The sequence below is a fragment of the Acromyrmex echinatior genome, chromosome 10 (assembly GCF_024713525.1).
Source record: "Acromyrmex echinatior isolate Ae372 chromosome 10, ASM2471352v2, whole genome shotgun sequence".
Taxonomy (NCBI): domain Eukaryota; kingdom Metazoa; phylum Arthropoda; class Insecta; order Hymenoptera; family Formicidae; genus Acromyrmex; species Acromyrmex echinatior.
The window spans coordinates 1,857,629-1,878,101 of record NC_141861.1 but is presented as its reverse complement, the minus strand read 5'-3'; the positions used below and the strand labels follow the sequence as shown (position 1 = coordinate 1,878,101).

General features: G+C 32.1%; 1 protein-coding gene across 3 annotated transcripts in view; it reads left to right on the top strand.

Annotated features, from left to right (window-relative positions):
- LOC105152881 (tRNA dimethylallyltransferase) overlaps positions 1-20,473 on the top strand; it is a 104,874-nt gene that overhangs the window by 47,416 nt on the left and 36,985 nt on the right. For all 3 annotated transcript variants that reach the window (XR_015546441.1, XM_011067412.2, XM_087410539.1), the window contains exon 4: positions 10,833-10,968. Coding sequence is in view for 2 of the 3 variants with exons in the window: in XM_011067412.2 (XP_011065714.2) it covers positions 10,833-10,968 (136 nt within the window). In the remaining variant the exon portion in view is untranslated. The remainder of the gene's footprint in view (positions 1-10,832; positions 10,969-20,473) is intronic.

The window sequence follows — 20,473 nt, the reverse complement described above, 5'->3', positions numbered from 1 at the left end:
TCTGCATCATGTAATTATCGATAACTAGAACGTTGGCTGCAATAAAATGCAAGATACTCGAGAACTATGTTTCCTTCGTAGCGTTGCAAATGATAACCGTTGGAAATTGTCGATAGAAAGAAGGATGTTAATTTTATTGTGTATCACTATAATTTTCATGCACAAGTTTTTCCAAAGCATTGATTCTCAGTTTTTTTGTTAAAAATTACAAATCAAAGCTATATATGAACATCTGTTCAACCTGTTTTAACCAATATAGACATTATACAAGTATTTCGAAGGAAGAAAATGAAAACGAATTTAGATATGAAATAAAATTTTAAAAACATTTTCGATGACATGAATAAATTAACTTTTTAAAAAATTATAGTATAATTTTTCCTCAAAAGCTTTCATGTACAATTACAATAAAGTATTAAATAAATTTAAAATTATTTAAACTAAGTTAAAAATTCTTGAGCAAGTTATACGGTAAAAAGTGGCAAATGCCATTATAATATTGATTTGTTATTATACATTGAAAATCCCATTTCAACTTGAATCAATGAATCAGTTGTTTGGACAAACAAATCCTTGATTTTGAGGCAATAAAATAATTTAGTTGAAGCAAAACATTTAGTATAGGCATTTCAATATATGTCTGACATTTTTCAATTGTAAACAATTTTTTTTTCAATCAAAAACGTCAGACAAGGAAGCAAATACATGTATTTTTGTTAATATAATCTTATAAACAATTAAAAAATTGGAAAAGCAATAAAAGAAAAGATGGATATGCCATATCGTAAAGGCATTTAAGGATTATCTAATAAGGATTATTTAATAAAGTAAAATGCCTATGTGTGAACCTCTATGTAAATCAGGAGACACGGTATATAAATGTCTAAGAACATTAAATATTCACAACGCAATAGACATAATTTGCAACCAATTGAAATGTACTTACTTATCAAATGAAGTTAAAGTAAACGCAAATGTTTCGTCTGAATCTAAGTTCTCTTCAGTGCGGAAGTTGCATCTACAAGCTGCAACATTGCAAACTACTTAGTACTGGTAGTTAGTGGTTTGTACTTGACTTCTGCAAACTGGCAAATCCAGAGTGGAGTTTACATTTACTTCAATTTTGTTTGGTAAATATATTCTAATTGATTGCAAATTGTGTTTTTCGTGTTATGAACATTTAATTAAGTATCAACATTCGCGGAAACTCACATAGAAATTATTTGTATTAAATTTTGAGGATTTAAGAGTTAAATCTCATTCACACTGATATTATATTTATTCGTGGAACCTCCACTAACATTATATTTTATTTTATTTCAAACTATTTTTAACTATTTTATTTTATTTCAATTAAAAGATTATGACAAGTAAAATCAAAGTACAGTCAAATCTACTGTCACAATTGGTACCAAATCTTTCTAGCGATCTCCCTCTCTTTTGATGCCTTCGCCAAATGTTTAGACCTTCGATTCTTTAATTATCGAAACGCAAAGAGAAATCGCAAATAGTAGTAAAAGTATTACTATCTCTGCCATGCGTGTGTACACCATCGTGTATATATATCTCATAGTCGGCATGGCGCACAGCAGGATTTATGGCAACGTCTCGACTCGCTTGCGAACGAAAATGCGAGTGGAAAGTGGCCTTTTGCCGCGCGGAACGACTCGTAAAATTTTAATCTCGCATTATCTCTTAGCAGCGTACGTTCTCCTTGCATATTTCGCGTTAACCGCATTATACCTCGCGCAGCGGCGAGCACGATGGTGGCGGGTCGAGAAATCTAACGTAGGGGAAAGTACGACATAACGAATCGCGCGCCGGGTGAACTGTTGCAGAGTCGTTTGCAACGCGCGCGTGTTTGTCGACGTTCAGTATCGCTAAGATTTACGCTGACCCCATTCCACCGTCCTAAATACGTTATGCAAAATAACACCGCAAAGTACTAGACCGCAATAGACCGCTCTAGACATGCTAGACACGCGAATCGGGAATCGGAGCGACGAGTGATGAGCACAAGCGAACCGTGGATGGAGTTTGGTTGATGTTCTTCTCTTCATTAGTCGCGTCTTCGAGTATGAGTCGATCTTGGCCAATAATAACTAAATATTTGTACACGGAAAAAAAAAATGATTTTGCTGAAAGGTCTAAATTTTGCTGGACACAGATCTGAAAATAATTTTGTTGGAAACCTCAAACTGGTTACTAGAATATATCCAAATTTTGTGCAGCGTAATTACTCTCATCATTTTTTTAGTTTCTAATATAATTATTTTGATGGTTCAACAGAATTATTTTCAGATCTCTATCCAGCAAGTTTTAATTTCCATCATAATTAGTTTGCTTGAACTAGAAATTGTAAACATTTATGCAAAAATTATTATTAAGCATCAAGGACCCACCTTGATGCTCTTTATTTATTACTTTAATGGTTCAAAAAAATTATTTTCTGTATCCAGTAAAATTTTAAATCTTTCGACAAAATTATTCTTTCTATGTACTATATATAAAAAAATAGTCGCGATTCCTTAGAAAGAAATCCATTAATCGTAAGCCGCAGGAAGCCGAAGTGTAGCCAGATCGACTTGCAATATCGTTGCGGATGATATATGAATAAAATAAAGAACAGATAATCAATCAAGCTGCACGCGTGCAGCTCGATGGCACGCGGATATTGGTTAAACGCGAACGATTGACTTTATCCTCGATAAATCGAGCGACAACGAAATTGGATCAACCGGTTTCATTCTGTTACTCAGATACGCTCGGGCAAACTAACTCGAGTGAAATTTGAATCGCGATCTTCTCCCTCATAGATTTTTAAATAAGATGATTATCACCGTTCTTAAAATAATTTCATAGGAAGAAGCACTTTACATGATGCCAGGCTCTATACCGATACAAGAGTTGATTTCGTTGAGTTTGCATCGCGTTTCAGATTGGCAGTTTCCACTTGAAGTAACAAAATAACCGTCGAGGTGTGGAATCACGTGTCGTAGGAATGACGCGCCACGAGGTGTCTTTAAAATTGACTTGTCCCGGGAGAAAGTCTAGCCTTTTCTATTCGCCGCTGTCTTTTCCAATTCCCGCGTCAATTACGCGTCGCTGGGAATTGCACAATCGGTATCGGACGATTTGCGGCCCTCCAGAGAAAAGAAACATATAAGAAATAGCGAATCGAAGCTACGATGCGGATCGGAATACCCGTTCAGTAGATACCCGTTTTTTTTCCTCCTGAATTCTTCCCGTCGATATCTTTCAGCCAGACGATCATCTTTGTATCTTAACGTCAAGATATTGCATCTTGGCAGATTAGATATGCAGGCTCAACAGGTTTAATCCGAAATTAAATGGGTTATCTATGTTAATATCTTCCATTAAAAAGTTTTTTAATCGTCGATCTGTCTACATGTTAAAAATTTGACATACCGAACTCTATATAACGCTGATTCATTGCAAGAAGTAATTTTTTACAAGATTCCGTTACCAGTTCAATATGAATTTATCGAAGTTGATCATGTACTTACTTCGCTTAATGTCATGATGACGTTCTCAGTTTTATGTGTTATTTGATTGCAGTAATTTATTTACATCTAATGTAAGTGTTGAAATATTAGAATTAATTGTATTGAAGTTGACTCAAAAGAATCGATAGGTTTAATTGTTTTTTAATTTATGTTCAATAAAAAATTTATATATACATGAATATCCAATGTTGACTCTTACAGATACTTGTAATTCTTTGATTTATATTTTTCAGAGAATTTTATGTTTGTTTAAAGCATATCAATTTGGAGCTCCGGCTTGGTATTTAAAAAAAAAGCGTTGAATACTTCTTGAATGTTGTAAACAAGATATTTTGCTACGTTCTCTTCGACGTATAATTTCTACAGAGAAATCCGGACTACAGATCGGGCTGAATCTTGATGATAAAGTCACGAATGTGTCGCGATACCAATATCTGTGCTGCAAGATGTTTCGTAACGAATCAGCTTAATTAAAACGGAGATTGTTTAATGAAGATTCGAGCTCGTCGAATGTCTATCTTTATCCGAACGACTTCACATTTTTAGCAGATTGAGCCTGAATTCGCCTCAATAATGTGCCGATGAAACTTCTACATTCCATTCAATGTTGTATTCAGAATTTCGTATTTGGCTACATCTTCGATAATCATCGAGATGTTCCGCACGATTGACAGGACGATTCCTGCGATCTGCTCTGTAGCTTTTCGCTTCAGCGACTGCCGAGAATATACAGTTGTGCTGAATAATTGAATTGAGAATTACAACGTCAGTTGTGAGAATCGGTTATATAATTAAAGTGTTTGTGTTGTGTTTATGACAATACACATTGAGTAGAATAGATTTTTAAAAGTCGAAAAAGATAATGAATTTTTATAATGAAATTTATTATTATCTCTTATACATAGCCCAAAAAATTTTTACAGTCTAAAAAAATTGTATAATAATAGTGAAACTATTAGATAGTTATTAAATAATTTCGTGAACTATCATAATTTTAATTAAATGTTTGATTAATAATTAAAAATCTTAGCATTTTAATTGGATATATACGTGGACTATAAACGTTAATTTTACTTTTCTAAATATTTAGTAATTATTATGAAATAGTTGATTATTATTATTGTATTATGTTTAGTAATACTTACTAAATATTGCTCCAATACTTTAAACAAAATGTATTTGATAACTGTATTTGATTATTAGGCTTTTTTCTTATTGCCCTTAACTCTAAAACGTTATCGATACCTAAACTTTCATACGAGTGAGCGAAATAATTAAACGTTGAGTTATGCCTTCAATGATTATCAGGAGGTTCACAATCTGTCATATTAAAAACTAGGACAAGCTCTCGAAGCTTTTTCCATTATATGTTAGTTTGAATGAGGGCAATATTATAACAAAAAGCGTGATAAGTAATTTCAATTTTTAATAGTACATATTTTTATTAGTACATATTTTATTAATAAGTGTTACGAGGTGATATTGGACTGTATACTCCATATCATTACAAGATTGAATTAGATAGTGAGTTTATTCACATTTAAGTTAATAATTGTATTATATACATTTATGAAGTCCAGATTATACACATTTTGTCAAATGTGAAATATATGAAAATTTTGTGTTAAATTAAGAATGGCCTATTTTCTCATATGTGAAATTTACATATCAATATATCACTCAATATCGAGAAATATAGCATTCTAGAATTAAATACAGTCTTTTATTTCGAAATCTGATTTCTAAATAAAAACTTCCATTTAGGTTATATATGCTGTTCTGTCGCGAATAGTTTAAAATAATTAATATCCTAGTTAAAACTAGAATACTTGACAATCCATATAATATTTCGAATATAATAAAATAATATTATAACTTGACTTTCATGACCCAGAAAGGATGTATGAATATTAACGAGGATAAAACTGTCTCTGCTCCAAGCTCGTTAATTGTGTATATTACAATAATTTTATACAATACTCGTACTACTTTCGCATAAAGAGCGGTTTTATTTTCATTGAGCGTGAAAAAGCGTATCAACGGTTATTCAATGGTTTTAAGATATCATCGTGCACCGTATGTCATGACGTATCATTTTATTATGTAACGAAAGAGCATTCGATGACATTATCTCGTTAATTATCATAAAGTACATCCGCTGCATGTCAGAAAATATTTACGACTCTTTCGAACCTCGATATAAAAAGTCACTGTACCGTGTCGTAATGTCATATTGGCAGAGAATCGCACGCATTCGTGCTTTTTAATGAAGCTGCGACATTTTATTTTATAAGCTACGCCATTAAACGTGACATGGCCCGTGACTGATAAGTAGTTGGGTGGGCTTGACCCAATAATCGCAACGGCCCGATGAAAGCGTTGGATTAATTATCGCTGGGATACTGTGCCGGATGTTTAGACGTTTAGGGCTTCGATTGCAAGCGGCGTGCTCGCTCTCATGTAAATTCCGAGAATAGCGTTAGCAAGCATTTAAGATTCGCACCAGTGAGCTTCGAATCAATTCGCGTTTAAGACTCCTAACTAGGAAAACGACATTTTCATCGTCAAACACGGAAGAAAAAACGATCTTGCTGAAGTATTAAAAAATTTAATTAGATATAGATTTGAAAATAATTTTCTTAAACTATTAAAATTATTATGTGGAACGCTCATAAAGAGCAATAATGCAAAAAGTTTGACATTCTAGTAACCGACACTGTTAAATCTATAATTTTAAATGTAACCATTGTTTTAGTATAAAATAATGATATATTGAATAGGAGTGACGACTTAAATTTGATACTACATATTTAACAATGAACTTGAGCGTCCTATATAATTATTTTAATTCTTTAACAAAATTATTTTCAAATCTATAAGTTAAATTTGTAAATAGATTTTTAAATACTTTAGCAAAACCGTTTTTTAAATGTATTATTTACTGCGTTTCTTGATAATCTTGATGCTTCCTCAAATAACTCTCTCAAATAACTTCATTTTTTGTTTCGCGAGTAAGAAGTTTATTATTCTTGATTTCATCAGCGTTTTGAACATTCAAAAAAAAAAAAAAATTCCGACTCCAACGGGGATCTCAGTTTCCTCAACGATGGCAGATTCCCGTGGATGATCGGATTTCGCTTACCAGGCTATCAGATATGCGTAATACGAAGTGCGACATTGCACTTGCATAACTTCGATCTGTTCGTTCCGCATTTTCACACCACGTTGTGAGGGAAGGCGACGCGATTTGAAAACAGCTGCAATTCACGCATGGCTTCTTAACATGTCGCTTCAACTCTGTCCATTGAAATTCCTTAGCAGATCTGCGTACTAATGCCGGGTATGTGTATGGTATGCAAACAGTGAGATGGAAGCGACGGAGTGGCTGGAAAACTTTTAAATTGTTTTGCGTGAAGGAACTTCACGCAGCGAGAAGATTTTTATAGGGTTGTGACTATAACCCTTTACATAAATATAAAGTTCCTTATATACTGTATGTTTCATAGAAATTCTTTAAAGAACTGTTTATTGAAAAGTTATTTTTCTCTGGCAGAAGATTCACAATATAATTCTGCACAAAATGGAAATTGCATAGAAACGAGAGTAGCTTTTAAAAGTTTTTGATAAAAATTTTTATCATCGACGATTGTTCTCTAAATAATATTTTAAGTAATATTAAACTAAGAATTATTCATTTAATTTAAATTATCTTTTCACAGATCAATGATCTACATTTTTAATAAAATTGTATTTGGTGTGATTGAGCATGAATTGATTAAATTATTAGATATAATATAAATATTTTTTCCAAGATCAAAAATTTACAATAATAATGTTTTAAGTAATTTTCTAATAATTATGAAATATGTTATCACTTTCAATATAATGATCAAATCATAAAATCATGAATATTTATTGTAAATTTACATCTATCTGACAATTAATTGCCTTATTTTTCATCATGGAGAGAAATAGAACCATTAAAAAATTTTTGCAGTATTATCATCATCATGCTTGATACATTGTTGCTTCTACATTATTGAAGCAACAAAATAAAACTCGAACAAAGCCTGAGGCACAATTAAAAAACACAATTGAGAAATTGTATTTACTAGAATATACGATAGAAATTTGTTGAAATTTGTTAGTCTCTATTAAAATGAAATTAAAGACAATAAACACGCGTGAACAAAATAATAAAGTTACCAACAATAAGACAGATTCATTAAAATCAATAGTATAGTATGATTTAATTTACAATCGTCTTCAACCCCAATAATGAAATTGTTTAAATGAAAAAAAATAGAATTAAAATTACAAGTTCGGTTAAAACTTTTTTAATTAATATATACAGTTGAACGATAAAAAAAAATACATAAAAAGCTATGTAAAAAAAGCATGTCATAACAAGTAAAAATTTAGTATGGTCAATATTAGTTCGACTTCGGTCAACATTAATAAAAGGCTAAAACAGAAAGTGATTAAAATAATATAATATAATTTATTGCTCGCCTTTGGAGGTGTGAACAATTATACTACTATTGATTTTAATCAATTTGATATCTTGTTGCTAACTTTATCTTTTTATTCATTTGTTTTTTTTATGATTTTATTTTAAATTATTACATCATTATTTTAATGGTCCAACATAATTATTTTCAGACCTGTATCTGATATAAGTTTTTATATGATTCAGCAAAATCGTCCTTTCCGTGTAATATCGCAATATAATCCGAGATAAAGTGTTATATAAAAAAAGATGTAAAAATTTTAACATCTCACAGATGTTCTATCAGCCACCGTCTTCGTCCTATAGCCTAACCTAGGCCAATAAATTTCGCCCGATTGCCACAGACGTTCGGTCGTTTACCTCATCCGCGGCGCCTCCGAGGAGAACGATGTGTACCGCCATGCGTCCAATTTTCATCCTTTTTTCCTCCCTTTGTCCCGCCTCTCGTCGGACTCGCTTAGAAGGAGGCGCTGACGACTGTCACGGAAATAGAAAGCGACGTTCAGACGTCGTCGACAAGTTCGTCCATGTTGAAGCTACAGCTTTTATACTCCTCTCCCGGGACTCTCGCGTGTCGTCGTGAGATCCGTTTACTCGGCGACGATGGCGACGACCCAGTCACGGAATTAGGCGACCCTCGGTCGTCTATCGGGGAAGCCGGGGGATGATCGTTAATTTCGGAGACAGCTTTGGCCAGGCTTATAGAGACTTTTGTTTCCATCACCGGCCGGCTCGTGTCAACGTGTGTATTTATACGCGCGCGGCGACACTCGACATATATTTGTCATGCCCTACCGCATGCACGTTCCCATTCAGTCTTTCTCACTCTTTCCACAGATAGATGCAGCTAAAGATCCTGTAATAGAGTCTGATTTTATCAAAATTCTAAGATATATATATATATATTTTTTTTTTTTCACACTTCCTGTACATATGTTGGGTTTGAACAAAAGTTCATAGCGCTATTTCATTTGTATTATGTGTAAATGTTTTTAAAAAAATTTGATTATCTCGATGCAGCGATAGAATAAAGTTTTAGTCTTAAAAATCTGTTTTTTTAATTTTGGTAATTTTTAACGGAGTTATAAGTAATCGAAGTCAAAATGTTCCTTTTCCATTTTATCCAACTCGTAGTTTTCTATGTGTAAAAACTGAAAAGAGATAGTGACCTTTCAAAAATAGAGATTTTAAGCTTTAAAACTTTTAATTTAAATTTTGTTTATTCTTAACAAAATTACAACTATTTAATTTTTATTCTAATTCACTGTTTCACTTAACTGTTTCATTCTATATATTCTGTATATGTACCTGCAAACTTTATACAATTGTATTAGAATTCGAGTATATGTTATCTTAATTTTTTTCCGTCTATCTATAATTTAATTAAGGTTCTAAAGAGTGAAATAATTATATATAGAGAAACAGATCTTTCGTAGAATTTTGACAAAATCGCTCGTGGCTAGACTTTGTTTTAGAATCTTTAGTTTGAGCGAAGAATCAATAGCGCAGCGCAATTAATTAATATTATGGTTGCGCAAACAATCGTCTTTCAGACGTGGCAACATTAAGTACAATCACATACACGCGATAACGTGAGTCAAGATTGGAACTCATAATTAGTTTGTGTCGCACGTACTTGGCATTTATCAAGATACGAGATTCCTGAAGACTATTTAGTACGTACTAGACTGGTATTTGCTGCTAATTTAATGCTGGATTTTATTTTAAAGTCGAGATAAGAATCATATAGTATTGTAGCGCGTAATACGCCGTGTAATTAACGAGCACGAGACGACGCCCGCCAATTATCAAGCGCCATTGCGGTCTCCGATCACTTGACGAACGAGCCTTTAATAATCCGGCTCGCACTTTCACAAGGGAGGCAACTTGATCTTTCTCTTCAAATTGCCGAAGGTTTTTGTGCAGTCACTCGTCGTAAATTACATTCTTAGAGTACATTCTTCGCCTTCGTTGAATTGTACATAAACTCATAGTTTATTTTTAATTTCATTCGATAACTTGAATGGATCTATTTCTGAAACACGTACGATCTGACGATCAATTCAGGATATAGTTTTTCGCTTAGGATCTCAGTTTCTTAATTATTTTTTGGTTTTGATACATTTTTATTATTTTTCTAAAGCGACCGGCCGGTGATGGAAACCAATAATGTTAATAATTTCCATCTTTTAATCATATTCTTGTGTTTTAATGAATATATTTTTAATTTAATTTAATCTAACAGAGATTTTTTTGCTTTAATTAAATTGTTTAAACATAATACTTATAACTAGAACAAATATCGCACATCATTATTCTATTATAGCGATAATAATAAGTCCTTAAGTAGTGATATAAGTCAATAATAAGAATATTGAAAGAATAGTTTTGCTGAAATATCTAAAAATTTAGCTACGTAGATACAGATTTGAAAATAATTTTGTTGGATTATCAAAAAAATTATATAGGACACTCAATGGTTACTATAGAAATTACTATAGGAAATGATTATTAGAATATCAAAATTTTTTTGTAGCTCTCATTATGCCTGAGTTTCCAATGAAATTATTTTTATTTATTATTTTTTATCTGTATCTAGAAGAACTAAATTTTTAGACTTTTTAGACTTTACTTCAGCAAAACTCTTCTTTTTGTATAAAGATTCAGATTTAACTAATGAGTTTTTGCACGATATCTCTCTCTCTTAATATTATTATGGAAAAGATAAATCGGAACGCATAAAAGATTCGCAAAAAATTGCAGATTTGTGAAGATCTTTTTTGAAATTGTTGCAGATCTTTGGAGATTTTCTACCAACACGGAAAAACACATTCTGAGCTTCTGAAAGCCCAGCGCATTGCTGGCGGCTGTGGATTAGGGGGACCACTTAGATACCCGAACATTATTATCCTATGGCTGCGCTGCAATAAGGTATGCTTAACATACATGATACATTCTTTCGATAGATTAAACTTCGATATAATAAACGTGTCGACGATCGATATCACCCTACTACTGTCATAGACAGATCGTATGATGTATTACCAAAATAACGATGGAACTATGCCCTCTGTTTGAGCTTACCATAGTGTTTCTCAGATCATTACTTCTCGCAATTTGTCTCTGTCAGTATATTTTATTGCTTCTCGATTCATTCTCCCTTTGAATATAAATATCAACGTTTAAATAAAATAGTCGTAGCAGCTAATAAATAAAAAAGGAGAAATTAGCGTGTGTTGAGTTTTGTGCATAATTTTATTTAGGGTGACTAAAAAAACTTTTAGGTACTATTTTATTTATAGGATCTATGAAATAAAGGTTAAAACAAATGAAATGCATATTAGATTTTTCCCTAAACTTCTTTTGTAAATTTCCATTGAATCCTTTTCCTATTGAATGTCATTCGAAAGCCATAATCGTTTCTGACTTAACTAGTATCTTTTAATGATTTTTAGTATATCTTATATAAAATATCTTATTCTTTTTATGAGGATCTCTTACGTAAAACATTTTTATTAGACACATTGATTTTTATTATAAAACTATAAAGTCATATTATCAACTTAATAAAAGTAGATATTTTTATTCATAATAATGATTTATTTTATTCTGCGTAGGTTCTTGTTTGTCCCTGAATTAAGTCTTTTTTTTGTCTTTGAATTAATATTTTATCTTTGCAATAAAGAATTTATCATTTGCTAAAAATGTGAAATGTCTGACAAGAATTTATGTAACCGAATAAATAATCCTCTGCTCGATTACTGATTTTAAGAAAAAAAAAAGGAACATTCGCTTAATCATTGTTGATCATAAAACACTCACGACGTGTATAGTTAAAGTTTATTGTGCAAGGTTCGTTTTATCGATGTTCCAGAAGCGTCGCTCTAATCGACGGTGCCCATATTCAGGGCGTCATGACAAATGTTTTATTTTACGGGCGCGATAGAAAAATCCGAAGGACAAAAATTATCGCCGTTTTACACGGCGGAAATGCGCGGGAGCGTCAGCGTGTTAATTGTTGGAGATTACATTTGACACCGCTCTTTCTTATCTGATTTGTCGCCATCTGCAACTTGCTCGCAAAGCTATTTCGGGTTAAGGACGAGGATCGACACGGTATCGCCCTTTCGTTTTCAACTCTCGATCTTGACTGAGAAAGAACTGTCACGCTCTCAGCAGCGTGCTCGTTTTCTTTGATAAACGATAAAGTTTATCGCCTTCCAATGCGGTCCGGTCTGGTTTATCGTCGCCTCCGATAGGCATAATCGATGGTGCCGCTTTCAGCACCGCAGATACTTCATACCGCCTACTCTCTCAAAAGAAATCGCTATCCAAGGCTTCTCATGAGATCACAGAAAATATCACTCGGCTAAGCTGATCCAAGCTCTCTAAGGGAGCAAAGATATGTTAAGTCAAAAGTAAAATAAGAAAATCTCGAATATCCTTATAACTTCGATAACGAGGATTATTTACAATATGGCTGTAGCAAACATACATGGAAAGAAATTTTACTAAAGTGTTTAAAAATTTAGCTAGATACAAATCTAATTTTGTTAGAATCATCAAAATCATTAAGTTAAGATTTTCAAGCTGGTTTCAATTAGAATGTCAAAACTTTTTACATCAGTATTTTTTATCATGCTTGAGCTTCCTACATAATTATTTTGATGGCTCAACAAATTATTTTCAGATCTGTGTTTATCTAAATTTTTAGATATTTTAACAAAGTCGTTCTTTTCGTGTAGCCATATTTTTGGATACTTCAGTAAAACCGATTTTTTTCATGTAATTAAAAAAGCATAGAAAGCACCTAAAAAAGAGTTTTATTAAAATATCAAAAATTTTAGCTAAAAATAGAGTTAAAAAGAATTTAGTTGATATCAAAATAATTAGAACTCTCAAGCTGTAATGTCAAAAATTTTGACAGTATTGCTTATAAGATTCCTTTACGTAATTATTTTAATAATCCAACAAAAAATTATTTTCAGATCTGTGTATAACTATAGTTAGTTTTTAGATACTTCAGCAAAATCATTCTTTTCGTGTAAAAATTATATGTAGAAAGTAGATATTAGATTATACGCGAACGTTCCTATTAATTGTAATTTCGTGCAACACATCTTTTTGCCACGTTGTATCTACTTATCTGTTCTGATTGCCTCTCAGAATTACAGTCTTGTCGAGGTATTTAAACGAGATATTAAATTATGTGTGCTCTGAATAAATGACATTTCGAGAAAATACAGGTTAATCATGAGACAACAAAGTTGGTTCAGTTGGTTGCACTATGTGCAAATTTATCTAATGTGTAATCAGCGGTGAATTCGAATAAAAACGAATAGAAACTTCGATTTTAGTACGGTATTACCTCATCGGAAATGTTTATTCAAGTATGGCTTTAAAAGTGGCAGACCGGAAGTGTCGATTGACAGCTACAACGAGAACTATAATTTCAATAGCACTTTCCACATTATTAATTTATCCATGGTTCTACTACACCGACTCGCTGATAAACACGAAAACAAATTAGGAGACACTTTCTGATAATAAATACCGGCTTCAGAATTGATTGCAACTATGCGAGATATCTTATTTTGACAATTACAAGGCCGGTTACTTTGAAAATCATTCTCCAAAAACATAATATAAATTTAAGATTGCAACATATAGCGAGAATTTTATGAATTAGCATTTTTTCTGATTGATCTGATTGATGAAATGTATTCTCAAAAATATTCTCTTTAATTTATGCAACAAAGATCGATGTAACTGCACATTTATCCTTTCACGGTCAAATTCAACTATTTTTACGTAATTTAAAAGGCATGAGAAATTCTCGGATGCATACGACATCATTCCGCAGTTAAACTATCGAATTTACGGAGATTTACGATGAGCGTTTGGACCTTAATTCATCCACGAATCGATTAACCTTGGTCTGATCGTTCGAGCGGGACTCGCCGTCGTAAAAGTAAAAGCACAGCTAAGCCGGTGTATACTAATACACGGCCGTTTCAATGCGATGTCAAAAATCGCGAAGCCGTCTGACACAAATACCACGTTATTTGCGCTCGAGACCACCGTATCCTAGATACCGCGAAACGATCGATACCGAATGCGATTTCGAAATCGGAAGTCGATCCCTCAGCAACCTTGTCTGTACCGGTGCCTGCACGCTAACAGCCGTTTGAGAATTTCTTTAGCCTTACCATAGATTTGTGGTTTAAAGACTTTCCCCGAGAGCGACGGAGTTAAGTAACGGCATGTTCTCGAGTAAGGTCCCGTTCACACTATATTTCTCAATCAGATGGATCGTGTTCGGGAATGAATGAAATTATATTATATTTCGCAGTATACTCTGATCACTCAAATCCACCTCGCGATTTCATCATGATCGTTTACGGCAATGATAGATATCTACTTTAATAAAATATATAATTTAGAATCGGTTTTATGTAATAATTTTCTGATTGTTGTCTTCGACTTTGATGTAATTTTTGATGAATTTGAAGTTTTTTTTAAAGAAAATCTAATATTAAATATTTTTGTTCATAATTGGCACAAATTATTTATTTATTTGAATTTATTATTAAATTTAAGTTTAACTAGAATAAATGGATATTTTACTGTGAAGTAAACAATTATAATTAAATACAGATCTGAAAATAATTTTATTATCAAAATAATTATGTAGGACGCTCAAGCTGGTTGCTAGAATGTCAAAATTTCTTGCGGCATTCTTCATCAATTGTTTGAGTTTACGTAATAATGATAATTCAACAATTATTTTTATTGATATATGATTCAAATTATATTTATTAATTCTGATTTATTTGACTCAATCTGTAATTTATCTTCTTATTAATACTTTATTTAAAAACTTTTTTTCTTTGGTATTGTTGACTCCATCTGTTAATGTAAGATCTTTTTTCTATGAAAATATTTTATTTTTTGGAGCATTTTAATTACATTGAGATCTAAACAATATAATTATATATAGTAAATTTTAGACCGGTAGGATTAAAAAATATAATTAAATCCCTAGTAGAGAATTCTATTAATCTATTCTAATAATTACAAATTATTAATTTTATTAATTCAAAAAAATCTATTCATAATAGCAATGTATAGCAAAGTCTAAACAATATTACTATCATATGCATTAAATTGTTGCTTATGACGTCACGCCTACAAAGCATACCTTCTATGAAATCATGGAAAGAAAAGAGGGAGACAGTGATAGAGTTGACAGTGTGAGAGAGGCTTAATATAGCTCGTACGTCATCGTTTTGTGCATGGATCACTGCCTGCGTTTCGCGAGCAGCCGTACTGGAATGCCAGATTTTTCTGCCGTGTGTTGCAAATACCTCCCTCCCTACTACCTTTCCATCGATCCTTTGCCAACCATTTACACACACGTGAACGTATGAACGTATGGATGTATGAACGTGAATGCATGAACGCATACAGCATCGTGCGGACGAACTTCCGCCCCTTCTCCATTGGACGCTGGAGAGTGAGAGGCGATACGATTTGCTTTTCCCGTTATCGGCTGCAACCGCCACCTTTGATAGAGTGGATCGATTAAGTTCTCTCGAGGATCTCGGTGCTTGAACTAGTTACGAAGTTGCGAAAGAATGAGCGATTCCGGACGATAACCATCATTTTGAGATTTTAAAACATTTACCTTAAATTAACGTAAAGATATGAATACTCTCTGAGTTTCTCTTGAAATTTTACTCCGAAAGAGTTAAAATATTGCCACTATTGAAAAAGAATGAAAACATTCGCACTCTTGAATAAGAGTGGTACATTTTTTGGTACATTTCCTCTTTTTTTGGAGTGAGATTTCATATTTTTGGAGTGAGATTCACTCCAAAGAACAAGTAAGATTTCTTTTCTTTACAGTGTGTACATGAATCTCACTCCAAAAAAGAAAATCTGCCACTCTTATTCAAGAGTGCAAATATTTTTTTTTTTTTCAATAATGGCAGTCATTTTTCACTCTTTTGGAGTAAAAGTTCACTCCAAGAAATTTAAAGAGTAGGAGCGAATAAAAAATAGATAAGATATAAATAAGAAGATAAGGTATAAATAAGAAGCAAAAGATAACATTACATAAATAAATTATATAAATAAAATAAATTATATTGAAATAAAGCAAACGATATTGTTTTTTGGCATGTTTCCATGCGCCAAAATTTATCGACGATGCAATTAAAACCGCACATTGTCGCCAACTTTGTTGGAACATCCTACAGGCCATTCATGATTTCCTTATCATTTCCGTGCCGCATATCTTCGACATATAAATAGCCCTGTGCCAAAATTATCTACGCTTTGAATCACCGGTTTTAATTTGGGAACCACGACGGTTGTCGTGTCACTCGGTCGTTACGTCTCGATTTCCGACATTGCGGTCATCTCCGGTTTTATTAATAAGCATCTCTCGTGCTTCGCGTGTCCTATTTTACTTCCGCGATAAATCCCTCGTCCGTTTACAGGAACAATCTTGATAGACAATCATCCATATTGTCGAATTACGGCGAAAGGGTCGATTTCAAATAAAAATAGGAACTATTCCGCCCACACGATGTACGTCGTTAAGTGTCGTGCGAAATTTATGAACGCCGACAAAGATATTGTCACGTGTCTCTCTCTCTTTACATTTGTATATAAATCGTTGATCAATAAAACTTCTCATCCGTCAATACGACTACGCCAATGATATAATCATGGCATTTACGTGTCCACATCTGTGTGTGTGTATGTGGATTACGATAAAAAATTACTTGGTTCTGGATTAAGAAATCGAGTGAAATAAATTAAATATAAATGATATAGTAAAGCTTAGCTTTATAATAAAGTAATTATTTTTTATTTTATTAATAAATAGTTGTGTTAAGAAATACCGATTAATTATCCTAAAATTAATAATCAACTATCTAGATAAAGAATAATTTGAGTTATGGCATTACATTTTTCAGTATTAATGATTTACTTGCGGCATTATCACTTTGCATAATGCTATTAATTTATGTATTATTATAATATACATCATAAAACTGTTATATCAGGTAATATTCACAATTCTGATATTTATAATTTTCTAAATTGATTTCTTTTACATTTATGTAGTATATTCTTAAATTTTTGCAATTCTATCACTCTACATTAAATCAGATCCAGATCAATATGGAAGATATGGCTTTGATGAAATATCTAAAAATTTAGATAGATACAGATAATCTGAAAATAATTTTTTGTTGAACCATCAAACTGATTATGTAGGACTCAAGCATGAAAAATGCTGCAAAAAATTTTGACGTTTCTAATTCTTAGTAGTTTGAATGTCGTACATAATTATTTTGAGCTTCCAATAGAATTATTTTTTTATTTAGTTAAATTTCAGATATTTCAGCAAAATATTTCCGCGAAAGAAATAAGCATGAACAAATGCGAAATAAGAATGAATTTAAGAATGAATTTACTTCAAAAGTATGAACGCCGTCGAGCTAGCGCTTTAAAATATTCTTATATTTTTTAGCCTATTATACATTTTCTGTAATATCCATATATTTTTACAAATTTCACTCTTTAAATATTATATTTTATTAGGTGTTGGAATTAATTCGTAGCGTTTTTTAATGAAAGAATGTTATTTATTTCACATGAGCATTAAAAAATACATTAATGAAAGTACTTCCCATCACTTGTAAAACGCTACGAATTAATTCCAACACCTAATACTAATAAATTCATCGTCAGATGCAGCATCGCGCAATATTCTAAAAAATTTCATTACATTTCTGAACGTTCATATTCTGTGCTACAAGCATTTTGTTATATTATTTCTTTTTCCGTCGAAATATCCGACCGCGTTTCCGTCCTGGAAACGAGAATTTCCTGTTCGTGAAGAGGAAGAAGAAAAGCGAGGAGAACCAAATTTCACGAAGGCACTAAAACTCAAGTTTGGAACGAATTGCGAAAGATAGAAACGGAAGTGGATGAGAGAAGCGGTGACGCTAATCTGCGGAACGAATACTAATTATTACGACGTGGCATACGCGCATTTAATTCTGCATTACCTGCTTTTTTAACGTAATTACTTGCGTGAGATATTTCTAGCAATTCTAGCACTCTAACATTATATCTTAATTTTATTCTGTTTGATGATTTACAATTAAATAAAGATAATGTTTTTTAGATAAAGATAAATACACAATTTTTTTTTAATTGTGAAACAATTTATGCTAAATATAACAATGTATATAAATAGCATCCAACGAATTTGTAAGGCGAGAATGTCTTGAATACTTCACGGGAGTAATGAAAGGTTAAGTGCGCGTAATCACACGCATTCGCGGTTGGGTGCTCAGCCCACTGTGCATTTATTACACGACATCGTTCCTGAGGTGCCGGATGCACGCAGTGCATCTTGGCAGTTCGTTAAAGATGAAAAAAGATTTATAATAGTAGCATAAATAGAATCAGATATTTACATTGGCTACATAGATCGAATTTTCTGTCATCCATCTCGATTGGTATTGTCATTCTGACTGAGACATTAATTTAGATTAGATATAGACCTGGCGCGCAATTGTTAACGTAATTTTGTTTCAGAAGTCATTAAGGCTAATGAGATTGCGCGGCAATTTCGTCAAGAGCGATGTCTACGATGCTCGGCGAGATGCCGCATTTTGTCCGCATTGCGGATGCGAAAGCGCGAGTTCATGAAAAATCCCGGTGACGACATACAAGCGTGCTTTACGATCGCTCTTGTGTTAGATTCTGCCGATTGCCAAGAGCGGGAGCTATCGCGAAAATTGCCCCGGGTTCGACGCGCTTAATGTATCACCGTGAGCGGAATTTATACTAGACGATGTTTTTCTAAGTGCGCAGATAAGTCGGTTGGCAACGAGAGCTTCGCTTGAGAAAACTCGTGAAGCTTCGCATTTGCAACTGATTATAACTGTTGATACTGTTGATACTGTTTATACACTAATTTGTGATAATAACATTTTTCAAACAATTTTGACTGTTTTAATGTATTATTTTGTGTGATGAGCGTGAATCCCTTGTTTAAATTTATTATCTATCACGTCACAATTTTTAAAGAAATGTTAAAGAAGTGTCAATGAGACCAAATCGGTAATTTTGAACACTAACAACAAATTTTTTTATAAATTTCGTTAATGTCACGCGAAATTATTAAACTTCTAACTTCAAAATACATTTTGTTTTGTATAATATTTGTTTTTGAGATAAAACAATTCGAAAGTAACTCTTTTTTTATGTAATACATGGAAAAGCATTTTATTTCATCTTAATACTGCAGAAAATGATTCTGTGGAAAGTAAATGCTTTTGTATTTATATAATATAACCGGATCATGTTATAAGAAATAAAAGAATGATATAAAATTGCTAAAATAAGGTTATTTTCAAATTGCTATGTCTTAAAAACAAAAAATCATATATGAAACAAAACGAAATGCATTTGAAAGCTAAAAGTTGATGTTTTCGCGTAACATTAACGAAATTTAGAAAAAAAAAATTGCTACCAGTATTATACAACATAACAATCTTCGATTCTATTTTGATTTTATTTTTTTTTTATTTCATTTTTCTCAAAATTGTGCCATGATGAAATAACTAAATGAAATCATATTCAACGTTTAAAAAAAGCTACAGAAAATGACTTTTGATCAGACAATGATTTCAAGATGTCAATTCACAGACTAGTGTTATTATGCAGCGCATAAACATGTTTATAATCTGTAAGTAATCACCTGAAGTGTTTTTTATACTCCACAGCGGCGAAAAAATATGAATTGTAAAGTATTATTTTGCATGGATATATCTTCAATCTATTTCTTTTTTCTTTAGTAATCTTCACAAATTTTTTTGTTTTAAATATGTAATCGCGAATCCGCAATAAAAAAGCGTTATATTAATAAAAATCTTTATTTTTTAGAAATTCCAATAAACATAACTGACTACTCCCGAATTAAATATATGCAAACAAGTATCCGCAAAATGCTTCATGAAGTAGATTCAGTCGAAAACTTTGTCTGAATAAGTTTATATTTCTTTTTACATCGTGTTTATCTTTAAATCGTTAAATGTTTTTTTTAAATATCACAGTTTTAGCATAATTCAATTTAAACATGCACAAATAAGGGCATTTATAATAAGGGCGCAATGCATCTCCATGATTAATTTATACTTCAACATTTTAATTAATTCTGTGTTTATTTCTACATGATTCACAATTATTCTAACGACAAAAAAATATGTTTATTACAAGGAACAAAAATATAAAAAATGAGAAAATTCAAAGCAAGCCGCGATTTTCTAAATGCATATAACGTATATTATTAGTTTCCAAGAAATAATTAAATCATTTTCATATTACATTGTTTGCGACATGTTGT